Source organism: Pogoniulus pusillus, chromosome 37 (assembly GCF_015220805.1).
Source record: "Pogoniulus pusillus isolate bPogPus1 chromosome 37, bPogPus1.pri, whole genome shotgun sequence".
Lineage (NCBI taxonomy): Eukaryota > Metazoa > Chordata > Aves > Piciformes > Lybiidae > Pogoniulus > Pogoniulus pusillus.
In genome coordinates this window covers 7,323,864-7,343,884 of record NC_087300.1, presented here as the reverse complement: position 1 = coordinate 7,343,884, position 20,021 = coordinate 7,323,864, and the positions used below count along the sequence as shown (strand labels likewise).

At 46.9% G+C, this 20,021-nt stretch overlaps 1 protein-coding gene and 1 long non-coding RNA gene across 7 annotated transcripts in view; one reads left to right on the top strand and one right to left on the bottom strand.

The window, feature by feature from the left end:
- LOC135190905 (uncharacterized) overlaps nt 1-20,021 on the bottom strand; it is a 614,761-nt gene that overhangs the window by 361,123 nt on the left and 233,617 nt on the right. The window lies entirely within an intron of this gene.
- PUM1 (pumilio RNA binding family member 1) overlaps nt 1-20,021 on the top strand; it is a 110,834-nt gene that overhangs the window by 6,634 nt on the left and 84,179 nt on the right. For all 6 annotated transcript variants that reach the window (XM_064172412.1, XM_064172408.1, XM_064172409.1 and 3 more), the window contains exon 3: nt 18,568-18,636. In XM_064172412.1, the coding sequence (XP_064028482.1) occupies nt 18,568-18,636 (69 nt within the window). The remainder of the gene's footprint in view (nt 1-18,567; nt 18,637-20,021) is intronic.

Sequence of the window (20,021 nt, the reverse complement as noted above, 5' to 3'; positions counted from 1 at the left end):
TGCTGGTAATGTTTTTTTCTTGGGTTTCTTTGCTTGTTTGGTTTGGGTTGGGTTTTTTTTGGTTATAAGTGGGGGGAAGGAGCTATTAATGTGCTTAACTAAAGTGAGAGCTGCCTTAATAATGCCATGAAACAGTGTTTTTAGCCACACAGCTGACTTCTGGCAGTGCCTTCAGGTTTACCCAGGGTAGTGGGCCCAGCCGTGTCTCGGTAGCAGTGTTTACTAGCAGCCTTTTCAGGAGCTGCATTGTCAGATGTGCTGAGTGAAATGAGTGCATGACTCACTGGGGCTGGCTGGCTCTGACCCGTGAGGAGCTCCTCAAAGGAGAAGTGCTTCCTCTGCTGAGGGAGCACAGCTTCACTTTAAGCACGGGTAAGAAAGGATTGATTCCCACAGACGCTGTCAGAGCAGCAGACACAAAGCTTTTGCAACCCTTATGAGTAGCTCCTGCCTCCAGTTTCTCAAATAAAAGGGAACAAGCCCTTGTTCCTTTGCCCAGCCTCCCCAGGGGATGTGTTGCCATCCAGACCATTTAAAAGCAAACATTGCAGTGAATTTTGCAACCTTGCTGAAGTCAGTGTGTACATCAACAAAGCAGTAAACCCAAGTGCCCTGTTAAGTTGTTCTGGAAGAAAAATCACATAAAGCCCTGCAATGTGAGCTGAGCAGCTGGAGGAGCACTGTGGTTGTTCTCTTCTGTGGCAGCACAGTGTGTAGTGCAGTTATTGCTTAAAGGAAAGGACTGCATTGAAATGAGATGTAACTTTTCTCATAACGACCAGAGTTTTCAGTTGCTAAATGAAAACTTGTTTTAAGAGACATTGATGGAAGAGGTACTAAGTTGTGTGAGTAGCAGAAGTGTTTTGAGAGGCTGTAGCTTTCAGGTTTTTCAGATGAAAGCTGTCACCCAGTCTAGTGTGGATAGAGTTCTTTAAGCAGAACCTGCTGGTGTTTGGGCATTCTGTGGAAAGAAAACTTCATGGATTGAAATGAACATCATAAAATTCTTAATCCCTTTTTTCTCCAACTCAGGCTTTCGTTTGCCTTTCTCTGAAAAGCCCTGAAAGCCAAGCCAACAAATCTCACTGGAGACCCAGGGGGCACAGATGAGACACCCAAATTCTGCAGCTATTGAAAGTGGTGCTGGCATTTGAACTGCATTCTTTAATAGACTTAAACTTTTCACTCAAGCAAAAGAATTCTTCCTGATGCAGAGGCTTGCCCTGCTCTCAGTAGATGTTTGTGAAGGAAATCAAGCTGAGGAACAGCAGCTTTTTGAATGAAGTGATAGTGGTAACTGTGCTACTTAATAGCAGAAAAACTCACCAGCTTGTACTAGTTTAAATGAACTTTTAGAGACACAATGCCTGTGTTCTTTGGAGACAGAATGCTTCTGAGCAGGTTGTGTGGACAAAATACACCTTCAGGCTTAAACTCACAAGTTTCTGTGTGGTGCTTTCTCTGTTTTTACCCCATGTGTTGTGTGCTCTGAAGGTCAAGAGATTCCCATGCCAAGATAATTAGTGTTGGGATCTTCCCTGTGCTATGGCCTGGTGATTTTTATGCTGGTTGTAGTACCTTTGTGACAGAGTTTTGGTGTTGTATGTTGAATGTGCATCTCTAAACCAGACCTCATGATGAATTCCTTCACAGCCAGCCCTGAGATGGCTCCTGACCCTTTTCTGGTGTGGTTTATTTGATACCATGTACTTCATTGAGCAGTTTTATCGCTGTATTCATTTCTCCAGCCTTTCCTGAGTGCCTCTTCTCCATGGTTCTCTGTTTGCCTCAGGGTTTTGCTGCTGGGAAGCAGAGTACAGGATATGCGATCCTGATACTGCCATTCCTTTTGACTTCTTGGCTGCCTCTGCATCTGCTTCTTAAATTATAAATTCCTGCAAGCAAGAGCTAGCCTTATGCATGCAAAATGAATTAATTCAGTTTGAGCTTAGCTGGGATAGGAATGAATTTGTCCTGCAAGAGCAGAAGTGGAAGGAAGTGCTGGGACATGCAGAGGCGTGGGGAATTGTCATAGAGTCTGCTAAGTGTCATAAATGTGGGTTAGAGCAGGTCCAGAGGAGGTTATGAAGATTATCCAAGGGCTGAAGCACCTCTTCTGTAGGGACAGGCTGAGAGTTGGGTCTGTTCAGCCTGGAAAAGAGAAGACTCCAGGGATACCTTAGAGCAGCCTTCCAGTATGTGAAGGGGCTGCAGGAGAGCTGGGGAGGGACTTGTACTAAGCCATGGAGTGACAGGATGAGGGGGCTACAGGAGAGCTGAGGAGGGACTTGTACTGCGGCATGGAGTGACAGGATGAAGGGTGATGGCTTCGAACTGGGTGAAGCTGAGTTTAGATGAGACACGAGGAAAAAATAGTTCCTCGTGAGGGAGGCAAAGCATTGGAACAAGTTGCCCAGACAAGTTGTGGAAGCTCCAAGCCTGGAAGTTTTCAAGGCCAGGTTAGATGGGGCCTTGAGCAACCTGGTGTAGCAGGGGATGTCCCCCATGTCGGGGTGGGATTTGAACTAGCTGATCTTTAAGGTCCCTTCCAACCCAAAGCATTCTGTGTCTTTAAATTACTGTACTTTAGATTTTAGGCTTTCAAAGATAATGCTACAAGGACTGTGCTGCCTTAAAGACTGGTTAGGAAACTCGGTAGCTAAAAGATAATAGAAAGTCAGGAAAAAAATAATTACAGGGTAATATAGGTTAATGCCTGCCTAGAGCTTGGGAGGCTGGAATTAAAGGTAGAGGGATTTTTGTGTTAATTGTGGAATCCCAGTTTGTCCTTTGTTCTGTCGGTAGCCAGACATCTGTCTCTGTGGGTGATAATACTCCCGGTGATTTCTACCGAATGATAGCATTTCGGCAGAGCTTGTTAAATAGCTGTGAGCACTGTGAGTCAGAGCTTATTTACGGGATCCTGCCTTCCCATTTTTGTGGGGCTGCCTGCTCCTCCCTCTCGTAAGAGGTCTGAGAATCGAGCTGTGAATGGCTTTAGGAGGGAGGGAGGGCTTAAGACAAAAATTTCTCTTCTCCCGAGGAAGAACTTAGTGTGGCCTTTTGCACACCAGATAATGTTGGGTCCTCTTATGTTTTACCTGGAAACTTTCTCTTCCCTTTGTGTATTTCCCTCATCAAGAAGGAGCAGGGGAAAAATAATTACATTTTAATATAAATTCAAGGAATTAAAGATGCTGCTGTCCTGTTGCTATGTCTGGACCTCAGACATATCTACATCAACAGCACATGTTATAAACTCCTTTGTTACTGCAGCAAGGGTGGGATCAGAGTTTTTTTCCTGGATTGAAGCTCCTAAGCAAAATTCAAGCTGTGAGCAGCTACAAGTACTTTGTCACCAAATTTTAAAGGGAAGATGCTTCAATCACCCAAATCTTGACTTCAAAATGCAGTCTACTCTCTTTAGAACCATAGAATAACATAGTCGTTGTGGTTGGAAAAGCCCATTAAGGTCATTGAGTCCAACCATTCTCTGACTTGGCTTACGCTGGTGCTAAACCATGTCCTCAGCACCACATCTCTGCCTCTTTTCAATGCCTTCAGGGATGGGGATTCAATCACCTCCCTAGGCAGCCTGTGCCAGTGTTTGAGAACCCTTTCAGTGAAGAAGTTTCCTTCTAATATCCAGCCTAAACCTCCCCCGAGGCAGCTTGAGGCCATTCCCTCTCATCACTTGTTATTAGGGAGACCAACCTCCACCTTGCTTCAGCCTCCTTACAGGAAGTGATAGCTAAAAGGTGCCTCTTCAGCCTCCTTTCCTCCAGGCCGAATAACCCCAGTTCCCTCAGCTGCTTCTCACCAGCCCTGTTCTCCAGACCCTCCACCAGCTTAATTGACCTTCTCTGGACCTGCTACAGCCCTTCAATGTCTTTCTTGGAGCGAGGGTCCCAAAACTGAACCTAGTATTTGAGGTGTGTATGGTCTCAGCATTACCCAGTCGGGGGGAAAATCCCTGCCCTGATCCTGCTGGCCACACTATTGGCTGATCCAGGCCAGGATGCTGGTGCCCTTTTTGGCCACCTGGGCACACCTTGACCTCATCTTCAGTTACTGTTGACTGACACCTGCAGGTCTTGCTCCATACTCTCTGCCCATAGCCAGGAGTGTTGGTAGGATTGTGACCTCAGGTGCAGACCTCAGCACTTGGCCTTGTTAATCCATAGAAATCAAGGAGATGAGTGTTAGTGCCCAGCAGTAATGATCAGATTCAGTCTAAGGCTCTCACTTTCATGTGGTGCTCAGTTACTCTTCAGGCTGTGGAGACAGAGTTCTGGTAGTAGCTGCTCTGGGGTAGTTTTGTGCTGTTTATCCCACAAAAAAAATAGGTGGGGATCAAAACCTCTCCTCACACAGGTGAGTGAAGAGGTGGCCTGGGTCAGATTTATCCTGATAGGGAGAGGTTGCACATTACGAATTCAGAGAGCCATTTGCTGCTCCTGAGGGGAATGGAATGCTGGTGGAGATACTCAGCTGGGAGAAGTTATCAACACTGAGCAGATTTTTTGGAAAATTGGCTGGGTTCTCTTGGCTGGGGTCTCCTGTGGCTTGTGTCTGTGTGTATGTGCTCAGACTGGAGCAGAGAGAAGCTGCTCTGGTGGTGGTCCCTTCTGAATTGCAGAGTGGATGTACTCAGACTGTCTGAATTGCAGTTGGGGCAGTGAGGGACTTGCTTAGTGGAAGCAAACGATGGTAGGGATTTACTTTTCTTTGAGAGCATGTTTAATTAATAATTGGAGACAATAGAACTCTGCAGGGATCATCTGGGTGAATGTGGGGAATTTTTCACATATAGTTGGTGAAGAATAGTGAGAGCAACAGGCCTGGGGCTGGGTTTTCTGCTGTTTTGTCTTTTGGCAGTGTGACTATGCAGCTTCTTAACTGGGAACTTACATTCAAGTGGAGCCAGAAGGTGACTCTCCTGGCAACTACCCTTCTAGAACAGTACTGCTCAAACTGTGCTACTTGCTGCTGTGGATGTGTCTGGATTTAACATTGTTTGACAATGTTTGGTGCCTGTTGGCAGGCACCATAACCACTTTCCCTTGAAGTTGTGGCCAGCTCCTGTAAGTAGAACATGAAAGCTAAGGAAAGAGAAGCTCAGAAGTGCCCTCCCAGAGGTTTGTATCCTGACAGTGATATTCCATTTGGGTTGTGTTCCAAGCCAGGTTGGATGGGACCTTAAGCAAGCTGATTTAGTAGGAGGTGTCCCGGCCCATGGCAGGAGGTTTGGAACTAGATGATCTTCAAGGTCCCTTCCAACCCAATCCCTTCTGTGATTCTAAGATCTAGCATTTATTTTTCCAAGGAGAAATCCTCTTTAAGGAACAGTTAACTTCAGAATGGAGATATCCTGATATGCCCATGGCAAGCAACTAGTGTCTGAGAGCTGCTGTGGTTCTAATAACCTGGCTTGTTGTCTGGGCTGGAATTGAAAGCATGGAGAGAGTCCTTATTCATGTACACCTTGTAGCAGAATGTGTGAGACTGCTCTCAAAGAACGTTTTCTGATGTGTGCTCAGTTAAATCTGTTGTATTTTTATGACTCCCTCCATGTATGGCAGTGAAGCAGTTGGGACTTCCCTTAGGTTGACACCGAAATGGCTGTGATCACTTGATGCCCAGCTAATCCAGGACATAATACCTTGCTGAAGTGAGATGTCTTCTTTGGCTGATTTGTCCCACAGAGATTGCTTTGTGGCAGAGGGAGTTTAGAGGGAGGGAGATTAAAAGGTCCGACATTTGTAGTTTTCTGCTTTACATTGCCCTTTGAATAATTCCTCCTGAGATAGAAGAGCATGAGTTGATTGGCTGAGCTGGGTATTTAAGGATGGGGATTGGAAAGCCCTTCTTTTGAACAGGGGACAAAACCCAGCCTGAAATCTGCAGGTGGTCAGTTTGAGTCTGTTCCCACTGAATCTGCTGCTTTTACAGTCCTTGACAGGCAGCTGTGAGGTACCTGGCTTGAGTTGGGATTGCACAGGTGACCTGATGTGCTCTCTGTGGTCTGTCATCTTTGTACTCTGCTTCCTTGCCGTGGTGCTTGCTCAGGGAGAGCAAGGAGGTTTCCACACTCTGGGTTTGGCACATTTCAGCGCTTCAAGAAGTGTTTCAGTGGGCGCATAGCACACAAATGTGTTTTCAGCAGAGCTTTCTTAGAGCACAGCTTCTGCTTGTTTTCTTCCTCCCCTCTCCTCATCTTTGCTTTCCCCTTATCAACTCTTCTGTGGTTTGCTGAGCTGCTGTGACCTCTTTGTGCTCCTGCAGAGCAGGTTGTGGTACTCAGCGTGGGTGAAACTTCAGGTAAGGCACAAGCTGCATTCCAGCCACAGCAAACTGACACCATTAATTTCAACTTCTGCTCAGAAACCACCTCAACAGAGAGCTGTTCCAGTGAATCCAGTGGTGTTGTGTCCCACATCTCACTGGTGGGTGTGTGCTGGGACAGGTTCCAAGTTGTTTTCTCTGAAGGATGATCTTGCAGGTCTGCAGTGAACAAACTTTCCTTTGTGTGCGGATATCATGTGATGCTGTGCTCCTTCCTCACAGCGATCTGCTCTCAGATATCCTGTTGCTCCTCTCCCTTTGTTATGGGCAGTGGTTTTTAGTAGGAACACCTGGCCATGTGACTTACTCTGTACAAGAGCCATGATTTGGACCTTGGTTCTGCACTGGAGTGAAGCTTGATTGTTATTAAGTGTCCAAATTATTCCTTAGCAGTTGGTGTTGCATGGAGATGCTCAGATCTGTTTCTGGCAGGAGCTTGGCACTGGAATGAGAATCAGTGGTAGGGGTTGGAAGGGACCATTAAGGTCCAACCCTACTGCCAGAGCAGGATCACTTAGGGCAGGTCACACAGAAGCATGTCCAGATGGGTCTTGAAAGTCTGTAGGGAAGGAGACTCGGTGCTGTGTCACTTCCTTGCATATTTCTCCCTCTGAACTTAAACCTCAAAAGGTCAGAGTAGGGATAGGAGTGAAGGAATAGATATTAGATACAGATTAGATTGAGTGTCAGGAAATATTTCTCTGCTGCAAGAGTGGTCAGGCATTGGAACATGCTGCCCAGGGAGGAGGTGGATTCACTGTCTCAGGAGGTGTTCAAGAAAGTAGGAGATGTGGCCCTCTAGGAATCATAGCATCAACGAGGTTGGAAGAGACCTCCAAGCTCATCCAGTCCAACCTATCACCCAGCCCTATCCAATCAACCAGATCATGGCACTAAGTACCCCAGCCAGGCTTTGCTTCAACGGTTCTAGGGACAGTGACTCCACCGCCTCCCTGGGCAGCCCATTCCAGTGCCAATCACTCTCACTGCCAAGAGCTTCCTCCTGGCATCCAGCCTGAACCTCCCCCAGCACAACTTGAGACTGTGTCCCCTTGTTCTGTTGCTGATTGCCTGGCAGAAGAGCCCAACCCCACCTGAATACAGCCTACCTTCAGGACATGGTCTAGTGGTCATGAAGGTGTTGGTAGAAGGTTGGGCTTGCTGTCTTAAAGGTCTTTTCCAACCTTAGTGATTCTTGATAAGCCTTTTCGGGGTGAAACAAGCCAGATCTTAGTGTAGCCCTGAGTGGTTGCACAAAACACATGGACATCACCCCCCCCCCCCACTCCCCTACTCACACACCTGGGGAGCTGAAGGCAGTTTTCCCAAGGTACCACCAGCGCCAGCGGGGCAAAATTAAAGCTGTTTCTTCTTCAATCTGACAGCTTGAAAGTTTTCACTCCCAATAGTCTGTGCCTGAGCTGTTGCAGAGGAGCTGAAATTCCACATTGATGAAGCACTTCCCTGGGTGAATCGAATCCGAGGGAAAACATCGTTAGCTGAGGCCGTGGAGCCGTTGGAGAGGCTCCTTTGGCTGCTGTATTTCTGTGCCCTGAATCGTTAATCGCCTTGGCCGTGTGCCACACGCAGCATTAGCCAATCCAGGGTTTCAACAGCCTTTTGCTTCCAATGCTAATGGTAGGAGCAATTCCAATGATGAATCCTTTACTACAAAAATAGTAGTTAAAGCACCTAATCCTATGTAAGACGTGTGGCTTCATGTTTTTTTTCTTCACTGACTATTGTTGTAGGAGAGGATTAAAAATAGGGCCATAACCAGTTGATGGAACAGTATATTTTAACCCTGGGTCTGGGTGTGTATGTGGTGAGCCTGTTGTTGACACTGTGCTGTTGTTGTCAGCTGGGAAATTGGCTATTCTTTTTCTCCTCTCCAAGATACTCTGTGTGTGCAGACAGGGTAGGTGTGTTGTAAGGAAGGTGCTCTGTGAGCTATCAAACCGGCCAAGCTCTGCTGTTCTCCCACGGCTGAGTGGGAGGCTCTTGTTTCCATCTGAAATTTGTAAACCTCGGGGTAGTTTAAAAAGCTTTAACAACTTGGGAGGATATAAATTAAGTGCTGCAAAATAGAATCATAGAATTGTTTGTGTTGGACAAGGTCCAGCCATCAACCCAACGCCACTATGGCCACTAAACTATGGCCTCTAATGCCGTGACCATGTGTTTCATGAATACCTCTGGGGTGGGGACTCCACCACCTCCCTGGGCAGCATGTGCCAATCTCTGACTATTCTTGCAGCAGAGAATTTTTTCCTTGTCTCCAACCTAACCCTCCCCTGGCACAATTTCAGACCATTTCCTCTCATTTTTTCACCTGACACTAGGGTGCACCTCACTGCAGCCTCCTCTCAGGGAGTTACAGAGAGCATTGAGGTCTCCCCTATGCTGCCTTTTCTCAAGGCTGAAGACCCCCAGCTCCTTCAACTGCTTCTCATCAGCCCTGTGAGATTCTCCAGACCCTTCCCCAGATTTCTTGCCCTTCTTATTTAGGCTGTTCAGATGTGTATATATATATTTGGTTTCCTTTTTCTCCCTTCTAAGAGTGTTTTATTGAGGCATCAGCCTGAGTATTTTTGTTATTTCTTGCTCTTCCTATCTCAGTCTCAATGTTCTGTAATAAAATTGACTTTTTTTTTTCTTAGAGGAATGTTTTACTAGAAAATAAAGAGTTTGGGTTTTTCCTATTACAAATTGACCAGGATTTAAAACGTGGAGGCTTAATGGATGGAAACTTTACACCACACTTGCCTTTTCACACTTGCACAGTCCACCTAAGTTAAAAATAAATACCCAAGTAAAAGTCACACTTTTGAGGTGCTCTGGATAAACACCAAACAGGGAGAACTTGGAATCTCTCTTCTCACAGAAACAAACCAAAGCTTTACATTACAGAGCTGACAGATTCCAAGGTGTTGATCTCTCTTGGCAAGTGTAACACCATATCCCACATTACAGGGAAGCAGGGAAGCAAACGAAGTGGGCTGGGAGCAAGTTGGTCCCATCAAGCTTGTGCAGAGCTGAAATTGTCAGTGGGCTCCTGCAGGCATGGTCAGCACCAGCGAAGACTGCAGAATGAGCCCAGCCCCTGGGTTTGTGGTCCCAGCACCTGGCTCTTGTTTGCTGTCATGGCAGATAAGTTGAGGGTGCTTTGCCCAGCCTTCTTTAGGGTGGTATCTGTGGGATCCCCTGGAGTTGGCTTGCTTGGCTGGCAGGACTCAAGGCTGCAGTCAGGCCTGTAATTTGCTGTGGATCAAAGAAGTTGCAAAGCAGCCATTTACGTGTTGCAGCTTCATGGAATCCTGTCTCTGCAGTGCCCATCCTACACCTTCCTACCCTTCTTTTTCCCGAGGGGATTTGCCTCCTGGTCTGGAGTAGTGTGATGGTTTGGGTGTTCCCCCCCCACCCCCTTCAGAAATCACCCAGACTAGACTCAGCTGGCTCTGGAAATTGAATGAAGCTTATATTTACAGCTAGCACAATATACAAGCAGATATTTACAGTATATACAGTTATAGACAGAAATATACAAGATAAAAGGTAATACAGAAACACAACTCCCTTCCCAGAAACCTGAGTCCCCAGGAGGGGCTCTCAACCACCTCTGCACCTTCCCCCTACCCCTCTCAACCTTACCCCAGTCCCAGGGAAGAATGGAGGTTTGGCCACGGGGTTAGGAAGCAAAGGTGGATTAGAAAAGAAATGGAGGGTGAGGTTAGAAGAGATGCAGCTCAGCCAGTTCCCCAGCAGAAGTGAGAGTGGTTATCTGTGTTTTGCTTTTTGTTCTTATACATCTCAGCAAGCCTATGAGTGAAGTAGACATCATCATTGTTTGCCTTTCACAGCCTGTAATCTAATTCTTCTCACCAAAACATTCTAGCTAGCTTCAAACTAGCACAAGTAGCGCTGGGGGAGATGAGTATAGTGGGAAAAGTGCTCTAGTTGAAGGGAGAAACAGCTGGGGGCTGGAGAGATCCAGTGCTGGGGAGGGGGAAAAACAGCCTTTGAAATAGGACCATGTGGAGAGGGCATTAGGAGAGGGAGAAACAGGAGAGCTGGAGCTCACAGGGGCAGTCCTCTGGTTTGCTTTGGTTCTTCCCCTCTTTAACATATTGGCTTCACAGAACTAGAGAATATAAATCCTCTGCAGTCACTGGTGCTGTTAATAAAGGCAGATATTTGATCTGGTTAATGTTGTCCAACATCAAAAATAAAATAATCATCCACCCTCAGGCTTTGTGGTGTGCTCTTAGAGGTAATTTTTTACATCATCAACTAGAATATTTCTCAGCTGTTATTTTTCAGCTGCTTTTTCTCCAGAGCACTTTTTAGTTTGTTTATTTGCTGGCTTTTTTTTTCCCCTCCTGTGTGTTCACCTGCTTTTCTTTGATAATTACACCTCTCCATTCTCTTTCTGGGCAACATCACTTGCATAAAGGGGAAGAAAAAAAACAACAACCCTTTTTGTGATTAAGAATGAAATTCAGCCTTGGATGGTTTTGCTGGGTGAATATAAATTCTCCATAAATGAGGATTCCTTAACACATAAAGCTACAATCCCCCAGGACACCTGCAAACTGTGAAATGGGCTGGAGTATTGCACTTGGAATTTGGATGGAAAGGTCATATTAGCAACCATATTTGCTTAATATAAGGTGCAGTATTAACACTGATTGTTGACATTAATATTTACTTCAAATTCCAATTCAGCTGCTTTGCTGATAATAGTTTGGAAGGAAAAAAAAAACCCAACCCAAACCCTTGGATTATTCTAGAATAAAGAGCATGGTACTGGAAATCCAAAAGGTAAATAGAGGGTTGCTCTCAATGTTAATTTGTTAGGTCCCTCAGATCCCTCTTTAGTAATTGTAAGGACAGTTTGGAGCCCTGGTTACTGTTGATTTAGCTGACTGCAGAATCCCTTCTGACAAGTGTCATTTAGCCCTGTGGGCCTGGCTGCTTGTGAGGTTAAAATGAACTGGGGTTTGCAGTCCCAGCAGGGCAGGGTGTCCTGTAAAGTGCTGAGCTTTACTGCTCCTTTTGGTGGGACTTGGTGTTTCACAGCTTTGCCTGCACATCCTTTGCTCTGTGGCACCTTTAGAGAACAGGGGACATCAGGCCCTGTTTTGGGATGGATTGTTAAGAGGTGTAACTGGAGTGATTTGGTCCTGTTCTGGCTGTAAGTGCATTTATGGAATGAATCCTTAGAGACCATAGAATGAATGGAAATCCATGAAACCATAGAATGGTTTGCATTGGAAGAGCTCTCAAAGGTCATCCAGTTCCAACCCCCTGCCATCGGCAGGAACACTTCCCAGGATTGCTCAAGGCTTCATCCAACTTGGCCTTGAATTCCTTCAGGGAGGGGGCATCCACAATGTCCATGAGCAGCCTGTGCCAATGTCTCTGCACCCTCACTGGAAAGAATTTCTTCTAATCTCCAGTCTAAATCTGCCCTCCTCAAGCTTCAATCCATCCCCTTTTGTCCTGTCACTGCAAGCTCTTGTAAAAAGTTCCTGCGGGAGGCTGTTCCTTCCCCAGCCTCTCTGAAGGCTGGTTCAGAGCCTTGGGTCTTCGGTGAGGGTCATCTGGATCTGCTTTGCTCTTCTAAAAGAGTCAGCTTCCAGAGCATCCAAGTATTGGTTATAATTGTAGTTGTGTTTTGATGAGGGATGAAAAGGGAGAAAAGCGTCTCATCTGGGTTTGTGGTGTGTTAGGTGAGCAGTAGCTCTAGTACCAAATGGTACCAGTGCATAGAACATCTTTAGATGCCAGAATTCTCTGTATGTGAAGCCCAGAGTGCTCTAGATATCGACAAGGTCTAGTGGCTGTGTAGCTTTAGGATCAGGAAAAGATGAGTTACTGGAAGTTCTGAGCTGCTGTCCTTCAGTTGGCAGTGGTGAGGCTCTGTCCTGTGTAGGATGGCTGCCGCTTGAGGGCTTGGAGAGTGCACAGTGAGGAGGTCGGATGGGGAGTTGTGTGGGAGGCTTAGATTTGAAAGTGGCCATTGAGCTGTGGGCGTTGGTGTGTGTCGTGGCAGCCTGCAGCAGGTGAGAGCAGAAAGTGTCCTGCCTTTTGGCCTCTTGAACACAGGCAGTGATGCCTTCTGTTGGAACTTGGAAAGCCTGTGTGAGGCCAAGTGCTTTTATTCAGGAGAGGAAAAGTCGGGTTTAGAGGCTTGACCTAGCCTGTGTGCTGAGCAGTAAAGCCCTCTCTGGCTTTAGGATGTTTTTCAGAGCAGAGGTGGGAATTGGTTAAGGGACTTAAGAAGCAGAACTAACCTGAACATGGGCAAGATGTCTTTACCCCAGCTCTAGGCTGCAGCTCTACAGCACGCTGGAAACTCTCTCTTGGGTACATGCTGCTTCCTCTGAGCATTCAGGAGTTAGTTGTGAGTCAGTGGAGTGGCTGGAGTGTGTTACAGTGACATACATTCATGCATTAGCCTGCGTGGAAATTGCTCTTCTTGAATGAGCTCCTCGTTAATTTCAGGGAGATTTACATAATTCCTGAGTGCAGGCACAGCAGTTACCGTGGAGGGGAGGAATGTGCCTCTGCAGTCAAACTGCTCCACAACTCATTCAGCAGAGTGGTGCTGATGCACAGAGCCTTAATTTTGTTGATTAGGCTTCAAAAGCAAATTTGCTGGTTTGCCACCTTATCAGACAGAAGGAGGGCTCTTGCTGAGGGGGCAGGGAGCTCGCTCTGGTGGAAGCAAGGATCCGCATTTCGTGTTCTGCTTAGCAAAGAGGTGTGTGTGGAAGAGGCTGAAATGGGGTGACCATGAAGTGCTGCTGGCTAAGAGCTGGAGTCAGGTTTAGTTGGATCACCTATGAGGCAGCTGGAGCTACAGCTGACCTCCTCTCCTGTGATTCCTGATGTTTCTCGAGATCATCTCTCCCTCCAAGGAACCAGGTTGTCATGTCACATCCAGTCAGGGCATCACCTCTGTGTGCAGCCAATTCATCTTGGCGTTGTCTTCTGGATTTCTTTCAAAGCTCTGGTTCAGCAGTGAGCTGAGTTTTATGGCAGTCAAATCTCATTGACGTTAGTGCTCATCTGGGAAGAAGATCTTGCTCTGTGGCCCTCCTTGTTTCTAGTGTTTACACATCCTGATTCTGCACTGCATGTCTGCGTTTGTTCCAGGGCAGTGGTAGTGAGAAAGAGTAGATCCCGTGAGGTGATAGCTCACCAATCTCGTTTAATTACCATTTCAGACGACTGCCTGCCTTTTGGAGTACTGAGGTGTGGGCAGTCATGACTTTGGCACATGTTCTGCTGTTTCTGAAGCTCTTTGTTCTTTCAAAGGGAGTGGCAGGAGCCCTCTGATATTTGTGCTTACTGTCTAAGTGCATGAGGTGGAGAGGTGCTGCTGGTTAGTGTTAACAGAATTGGCCAAATCAGAAGAGGAGCTTTTGGGTACAATCTGTGAAAACTGAATAATAAACTGCCTGTATTACAAACATAGATGCAGAGGTCTGTGGAGATAAAGGAACAGTGGGACTGAAAGGGCCTCAGAATTGATGATTCTGTACAGTTTGGGCATACAGTGTCTGAAAGTCAGACACAAAGACCTGATCTAGACAATTATTTTATCCATAATTGTTGAGATTGCTGAAAGTGAGATGATGAGGTGGGTCTTCAGTATCTAGAGGATGATTTCTTCTGTTACCTGACCTCTGACAGCAGACAGAAGCTAGTATGGTTTAGATAGTGCCTGAGGTAAAACATCTCTGGAAGAAGATGGAGGCAGCTCATTTATGCTAGGTCTTCTTCATCAGGGAGGCTGGGGTGAGAGTTGGCAGTGTCAGGTTTGAAGGCCAGCTTCCTGCAGACCCTCGAGAGAGGAATGAAAGCATCAGTACTCTCAGATCTGCTGAGTCTGAAACCTTTGGGGTGCACTTTACGTTCAGGTTGATCCTGCTTTTTTGCTCTTTACTAATCTTCTTAACTTGGTCTCTGTCACCTCTGTAGCAATCAGCTCTCATGGTTTGAAGACGAATGGAGGTTCCATCTCAACACAAAGGGGAACTTCTTTACTGTAAGGGTCACAAAGCAATGGAACAAGCTCTCCAGAGAGGTTGTGGAGTCTCCTTCTATGGAGACTTTCAAGGCCTGTCTGGATGCATTCCTCTATGACCTGAGCTAGATTGACCATAGGGTCCTGCTCTGGCATGGGGAGTGGACTCGATGCAGCCAGGTGGGGTTGGTCTTTTCTCCCAGGCAACCAGCAGCAGAACAATGGGACGTAGCCTGAAGCTGTGCCAGGGGAGGTCTAGGCTTGATGCTAGGAGGAAGTTGTTGTCAGAGAGAGTGATTGGCATTGGAATGGGCTGCCCAGGGAGGTGGTGGAGTCTGTGTGGCTGGAGGTGTTGCAGCCAAGCCTGGCTGGGGCACTTAGTGCCATGGTCTGGTTGGTTGGGCAGGGCTGGGTGCTAGGTTGGGCTGGGTGAGCTTGGAGCTCTCTTCCAACCTGCCTGATTCTGTGATCTCTTTGGGTCCCTTGCAGGCCCTGACATCCTGTGGTCCTGTGCTTCTCCACCTTGGAGATGGCCACATGGTCAGCACCGAGCAGAGCTGTGCATGCTCAGTGGCTCTGTAGCTCTTGGAGAGAGTGGACTTGTGGAATTGTGGTGGTGTCTGGTGGAGAGTCATGAACTTGCAGGCTTTGACTGATGGAGTTGGTGTCATTGTCAATAGTTCCACCAGCTCTAGCTTCTCTGATACTTGGGGCCAACATGGGAGAAAGTCTTGACACTAAGGCACATATTTACACTGCTGTGATAAGACATTCTCATACTCAAGGCCAACACCTGAACAAGACATCTGAAAGTGTTGTTACATTTGATATGAACAAGTAGAATGGATGATTCTATCAGTCTTTAAAGTGTTTGATGGGGTAATGTGTAATGTGCTGAAGTACCAGAGGGAAGGGTGAGATTGGAGCTGAGAAGAACTCACTCCTGTTGAGAAGCTGCCTGTGTTTTACACAGGGCCATGATCAGGGGTGTTGATGATCTGAAGCTATAAGGGGAGCTCATTTCAGCAGAGGGAGTTGATGGTGCTGGGATCTGACCAAACAACGTACAAATGTCACTTGACATGATTTGTACAAGGACCTGATGATCACAGGTTTGTAGCAGCTGTTTGGGGAGGTTCCCATAGCACCTTTGGGAGCTCGTTTGCTTTGGAGCAGTTGGGACACACACGTGGAGCAAGCTCTGTTTCTCCACCGGCACTTTCCACAGCGCTGCAAGTCTTGGCTTGGTGCCAGCGTGGCTGCATCTGTGGTTTGCTGGGACACTACTTTAGAGTGAGAGTAATAAACATCATCCAGGGAATCTCTTGGTGTAGCTTCTCCAGGCCTCAGATGGATCACTGAAGTTATCAATGGCCACTGTTCAGCTTTTGTGGCTTCACACGTCTGGGGGCTGTAGCACTTGGATAAGTGCAGCTTGCAATGCTTCATGGAAGAGTATGTTCTTGTTAGCTTCTGTCTCATCTGAGATATATCTTCCCTGGGGGATGGGGCTGACAGGAAAGCAGGACTTTGGTGCTGTAGCTTCTGGAAGGTGAAGTCCTGTTTGTGCGCTCTGTGCTCATGGTTGGTGTGATAAGTGTCACTGCAGGAGGTGGCAAGATGGAGGCATTACTGGATATAGCTTTGAGTGAGATTTATCAAGGAGAGGATACTGTGGTTTTATAGAATGGTAGAATGATTTGAGTCAAAGATCATCCAGTTCCAAACCCCTTGCCATGGACAGGGACACCTCCCACTTGGCCTTGAACACTTCCAGGGAGGGAGCATCCACAGACTCCTTGAGCAACCTGTTCCAGTGTCTCACTACCCTCACTCCCTGATTTCCTGTCTCAATCTCCCTTCTTCCAGCTCAAAGCCATTGTCTCTCATTCTGTCACAACAAGTCCTTGTCAGCTCTCCTGTGGCCCCCTTCAGGTACTTCAGGGCTGCTCTGGAGCCCTCTTCAGACTGAACATTGCCAACTCTCAACCTATCCCCATAGGGGAGATTCTCCAGCCCTCTGATGATCTTCATGTCCTCCTCTGGACCTGCTCCAACAGATCCATGTCCTTCAAGTGACTGGCTGGTGGGCATTTGCAAATGGCAGAAGCAGGTGATAGATAATCTAACAGCGTGTTACTAATTGTCTGCAAAGCTGTGGTGTCACAGGACAAAGGGACTTCTGGAGGGTATCTCTGGTGCCCTTCCTATATCTGATATTCTTGGGTGAGATCTGTTGGATTTGGTGCCCTTCCTATATCTGATATTCTTGGGTGAGGTCTGTTGGATCTTGTCTTGAAAAATGAAGTGTAGTCATAACAAAATCTTGACTTGGTTCTGCTGGAAGCAGTGGCAGGAGCTTGGTGAATGTGGTGTAACCATTTACAGCACTTATTTCTGCAGGTATCTTAGCATCTAAACTGTTTTTTTTTTGTCCTATAAATCACCAGGTATTACTGGGCTCTTTCTGTTGTTCTTCACATCCCCTGCCATGTCTTCAGTGGTAACAACTAAACTGATGTTAAAAAGAGCCCAGAAAGCAGCTCACTGAACAGAGGCTGTTGGTTACTCTTAAAGAAGTGCTTTTATTTCAGACTCCTTACTCCAGCAGTATCTATGGATCAGAGCAGAGCAGTTGGGTTGCAGGGAATGTGTAAACATGGAGTAGGAGGTGTGTAGTATTGCTTATGTGCCACCATAAGCGTTTGTGGCTGTTGTAGCAAGCCCTGCTTTGATACGGTGCTGTTATCTGAGGAGGGCAGTAACTGAATCCCAGCCTGTGGCTGAACTTCTGTGCTTTGTCCTCAAGTCCACAGTTGGGTTTTAACTTTGCTTCTCCTGCACGTGTGCTCCGTGACTGCATCTGCAGGGACTTGGCTGGGTGAGGTTTGGGACTGAAAATCAGATGTATTTTTTTGTGCCCTCAGTGCGGCTGACTGACCCAGCTAAGAGTTTGAAATAGCTTCTTTTATGAACCAGATCCAAAGCAGAAGCAGAAAATGGCCCAGCTGCCCAGGGAAATGTATTCTTACAGGCCCTCCAGGTCAGCAAGGCCTGCATCACCTCCTGGCCTGTGTCCTTGCTCCTGCAGTGCCCAAGCTCTGCCCTGGAGAGTCTGGAGGGGCAGCTTCACCATGCCTTGTCCTTGTGTGTGTTGCAAGCCTTGAACCCCAGCAGAGCCACAGGGCTGTATGGCTGCCATGTCATGCACCAGCAGCTTCCTGGGAGTAAGGGAAAGGCCACAGTGGGTTTGCTTCAGGAGTTCTGCCCCACAGGCTGTGTGCCTCTGGATTCTGTCTGTGTGACCTGGGGTTGTTCAGCTTGGAGAAAAGGAGGCTTCAAATTCCTGGAAAGGATGTTGGAGCCAGGTGGGGGTTGGTCTGTTCTCCCTAGTAACTGGTGATAAGGTAAGAGGAAATGGCTTCAAGTTGCACCTGGGGAGGTTTAGGTTGGGCATAAACGATTTCTTCCTTCAAGTCCAGGCTGCCCAAGGCAGTGGTGGACTTGGCATCCTTAGAAGGGTTTCAGAGCTGTGTAGATGTGGTGCTGAGGGGCATGGATTAGTGGTGATCTGGCGGTGCTGTATTAGCAGCAGAACTTGGTGATCTTGGAGGCTTTCTGGTTATCTGATTCTCTGATTGCTGTGGGTTCAATGATTAAAGTTATTGAGTGAACTGAAGGCATTGCTTGCTCTCATTAGTCTTGTGTAATTTAATTGGCTTTCTGTTCCTACCATTGTGTTTTTCTCTTTCATATTAATATCACCTTACTATAAATCTGCCTCTTTGCCATGAAAGCCTTCACCTGATTTTCACCTCCAGGGAGATGATGCCAACTGGCTTATGCCTTCAGTGCCTGACTTGGAGAATCATGCAGCTCACTGTGCAGTACTAGCTTCTGCAATACACTTAGCAAATGTGGTTGTGTTAGACTTTGGATGGCTTAAAAGTAATGGTTGGGTCTTTTTTTCTTTTCTCTATGTGTGCATAAGTCTTAACTATAAACTTTGTAGCTTCTTGGAGTCTTCAAAGGTAAGTTGCCTGTTGGAGCTCAGTAACCTCCTTATGTTCTGTACTATGGAATGTAGCTCTCACTCTGTATCAGAATTGCTGTGGACTGTGAGAAGTATTAATAAATCCAACTACAGGCATTTCCTCATCTCTTTTTTCTTGCCCATCTCTAAATAGGTGCGTTCCATGGATGAGCTGAATCATGATTTTCAAGCACTTGCTCTGGAAGGACGGGCCATGGGAGAAGTAAGTGAAAGGCCTACGGGAAAACATCTGTGTGTTTGCAGGGGGAGGGAGGGACAGAAAGAGGTTTGGAGGCTGCTGGAATGATTCTGAGCTAGAGAGCTGTCTGTTGTGACTGTGAAGTGTGTGTGTTTGTGTGTGTGTGTTTGAACAAAACAAACACCTGCCAGGCTGGAATATGTCTCAGCAGGAGGAACAGCTAAGCCCCCACCTGTTGTATCATCAAACAGCAGAAGGGTGGCTGTAAAAAACGGATAGAAATATGTCTTGTGACAAGTGGTACAATACTTGGAACGTGGCTATTTTGAGATCCAGTGATCTCAGACCCCATAACATTGTGGAGTTAAGTTGTCTGTCATTGTTAGCTGCCCTGTTTTCACTCCTGGCCACCTTTTGGCTCTTGTCACAAAGCACAAGATTGTTTAATGGTTAAAGTTAGCTGGGAAACGTCATCAAGGACTGCAGAGGTGCTAAGTGCTTCGGACAGGTCGAAGAAGCAGGCAGGAGCTGGCAGATAAGAGGCCCTTCAGTTCTAACTGCAGAGGAACATAGGCAGAGGAATTTAATGTCAGAGTGTGGTGAGGAGGTGGCTGCTTTGGGGCAGATGGCCTTTGGTTTTCTTTGTAGAGACAGAATTTACCTATTTTTAAGGTCACTTGAAAGAACAAGTTACTGTAGCTGCCTGATAGGTTCCTGGAAGTTCAGACATTCATAGAATGGTTTGGCTTGGAAGGAACCTTAAACATTATCCAGTTCAAATCCCCTTGCCATGGGCAGGGACACCTCCCACTATACCTCATCCAAACTGGCCCTGAATGCTTCCAGGAATGAGGTGTCCACAACCTTCCTTGGCAACCTGTGCCAGTGTCTCCTCACCCTCACTCTCAAGAATTTCTTCCTAATCTCCGGTCTCAGTCTCCCCTCTCCCAGCTCAAAGTCCTCATTAGAAGTCCCTCCTCAGCTTTCTTGTAGCCCCTTCCCAGACACTGGAAGGCCACTCTAAGGTCTCCCTGGAGCCTCCTCTCTTCCAGGCTGAAGTTGGATGGAAACACTTCTTTGTCTTGCTGTGTTCTCTTTTTTTTTCCCAGTCAATCCCTTCAGAGGCTTGTAGAACAGAGGTGTAGGAGTCTGTTGAGGTACAGCAGGTCAGCTCTGTTTGCAGAGGCTTCTTTTTTGAGTTCCTGACTGGTAAGCTCAGATGAGGTCATTTTTCTCCATATTTAGCCCATTCCTCTCTGTAACTTGGCTTAGGAGCCAGGCTGAATAAAAATGCTAAATCCCTAAAACCCAGAAGTTAATGTTATGAAGAGAGTGGCAGACTGGGGTTGTTGTATGGTACATTCAAAAGATGCCTCTCTCAGATGAAAGACCTCAGGGAATTCCTGGTG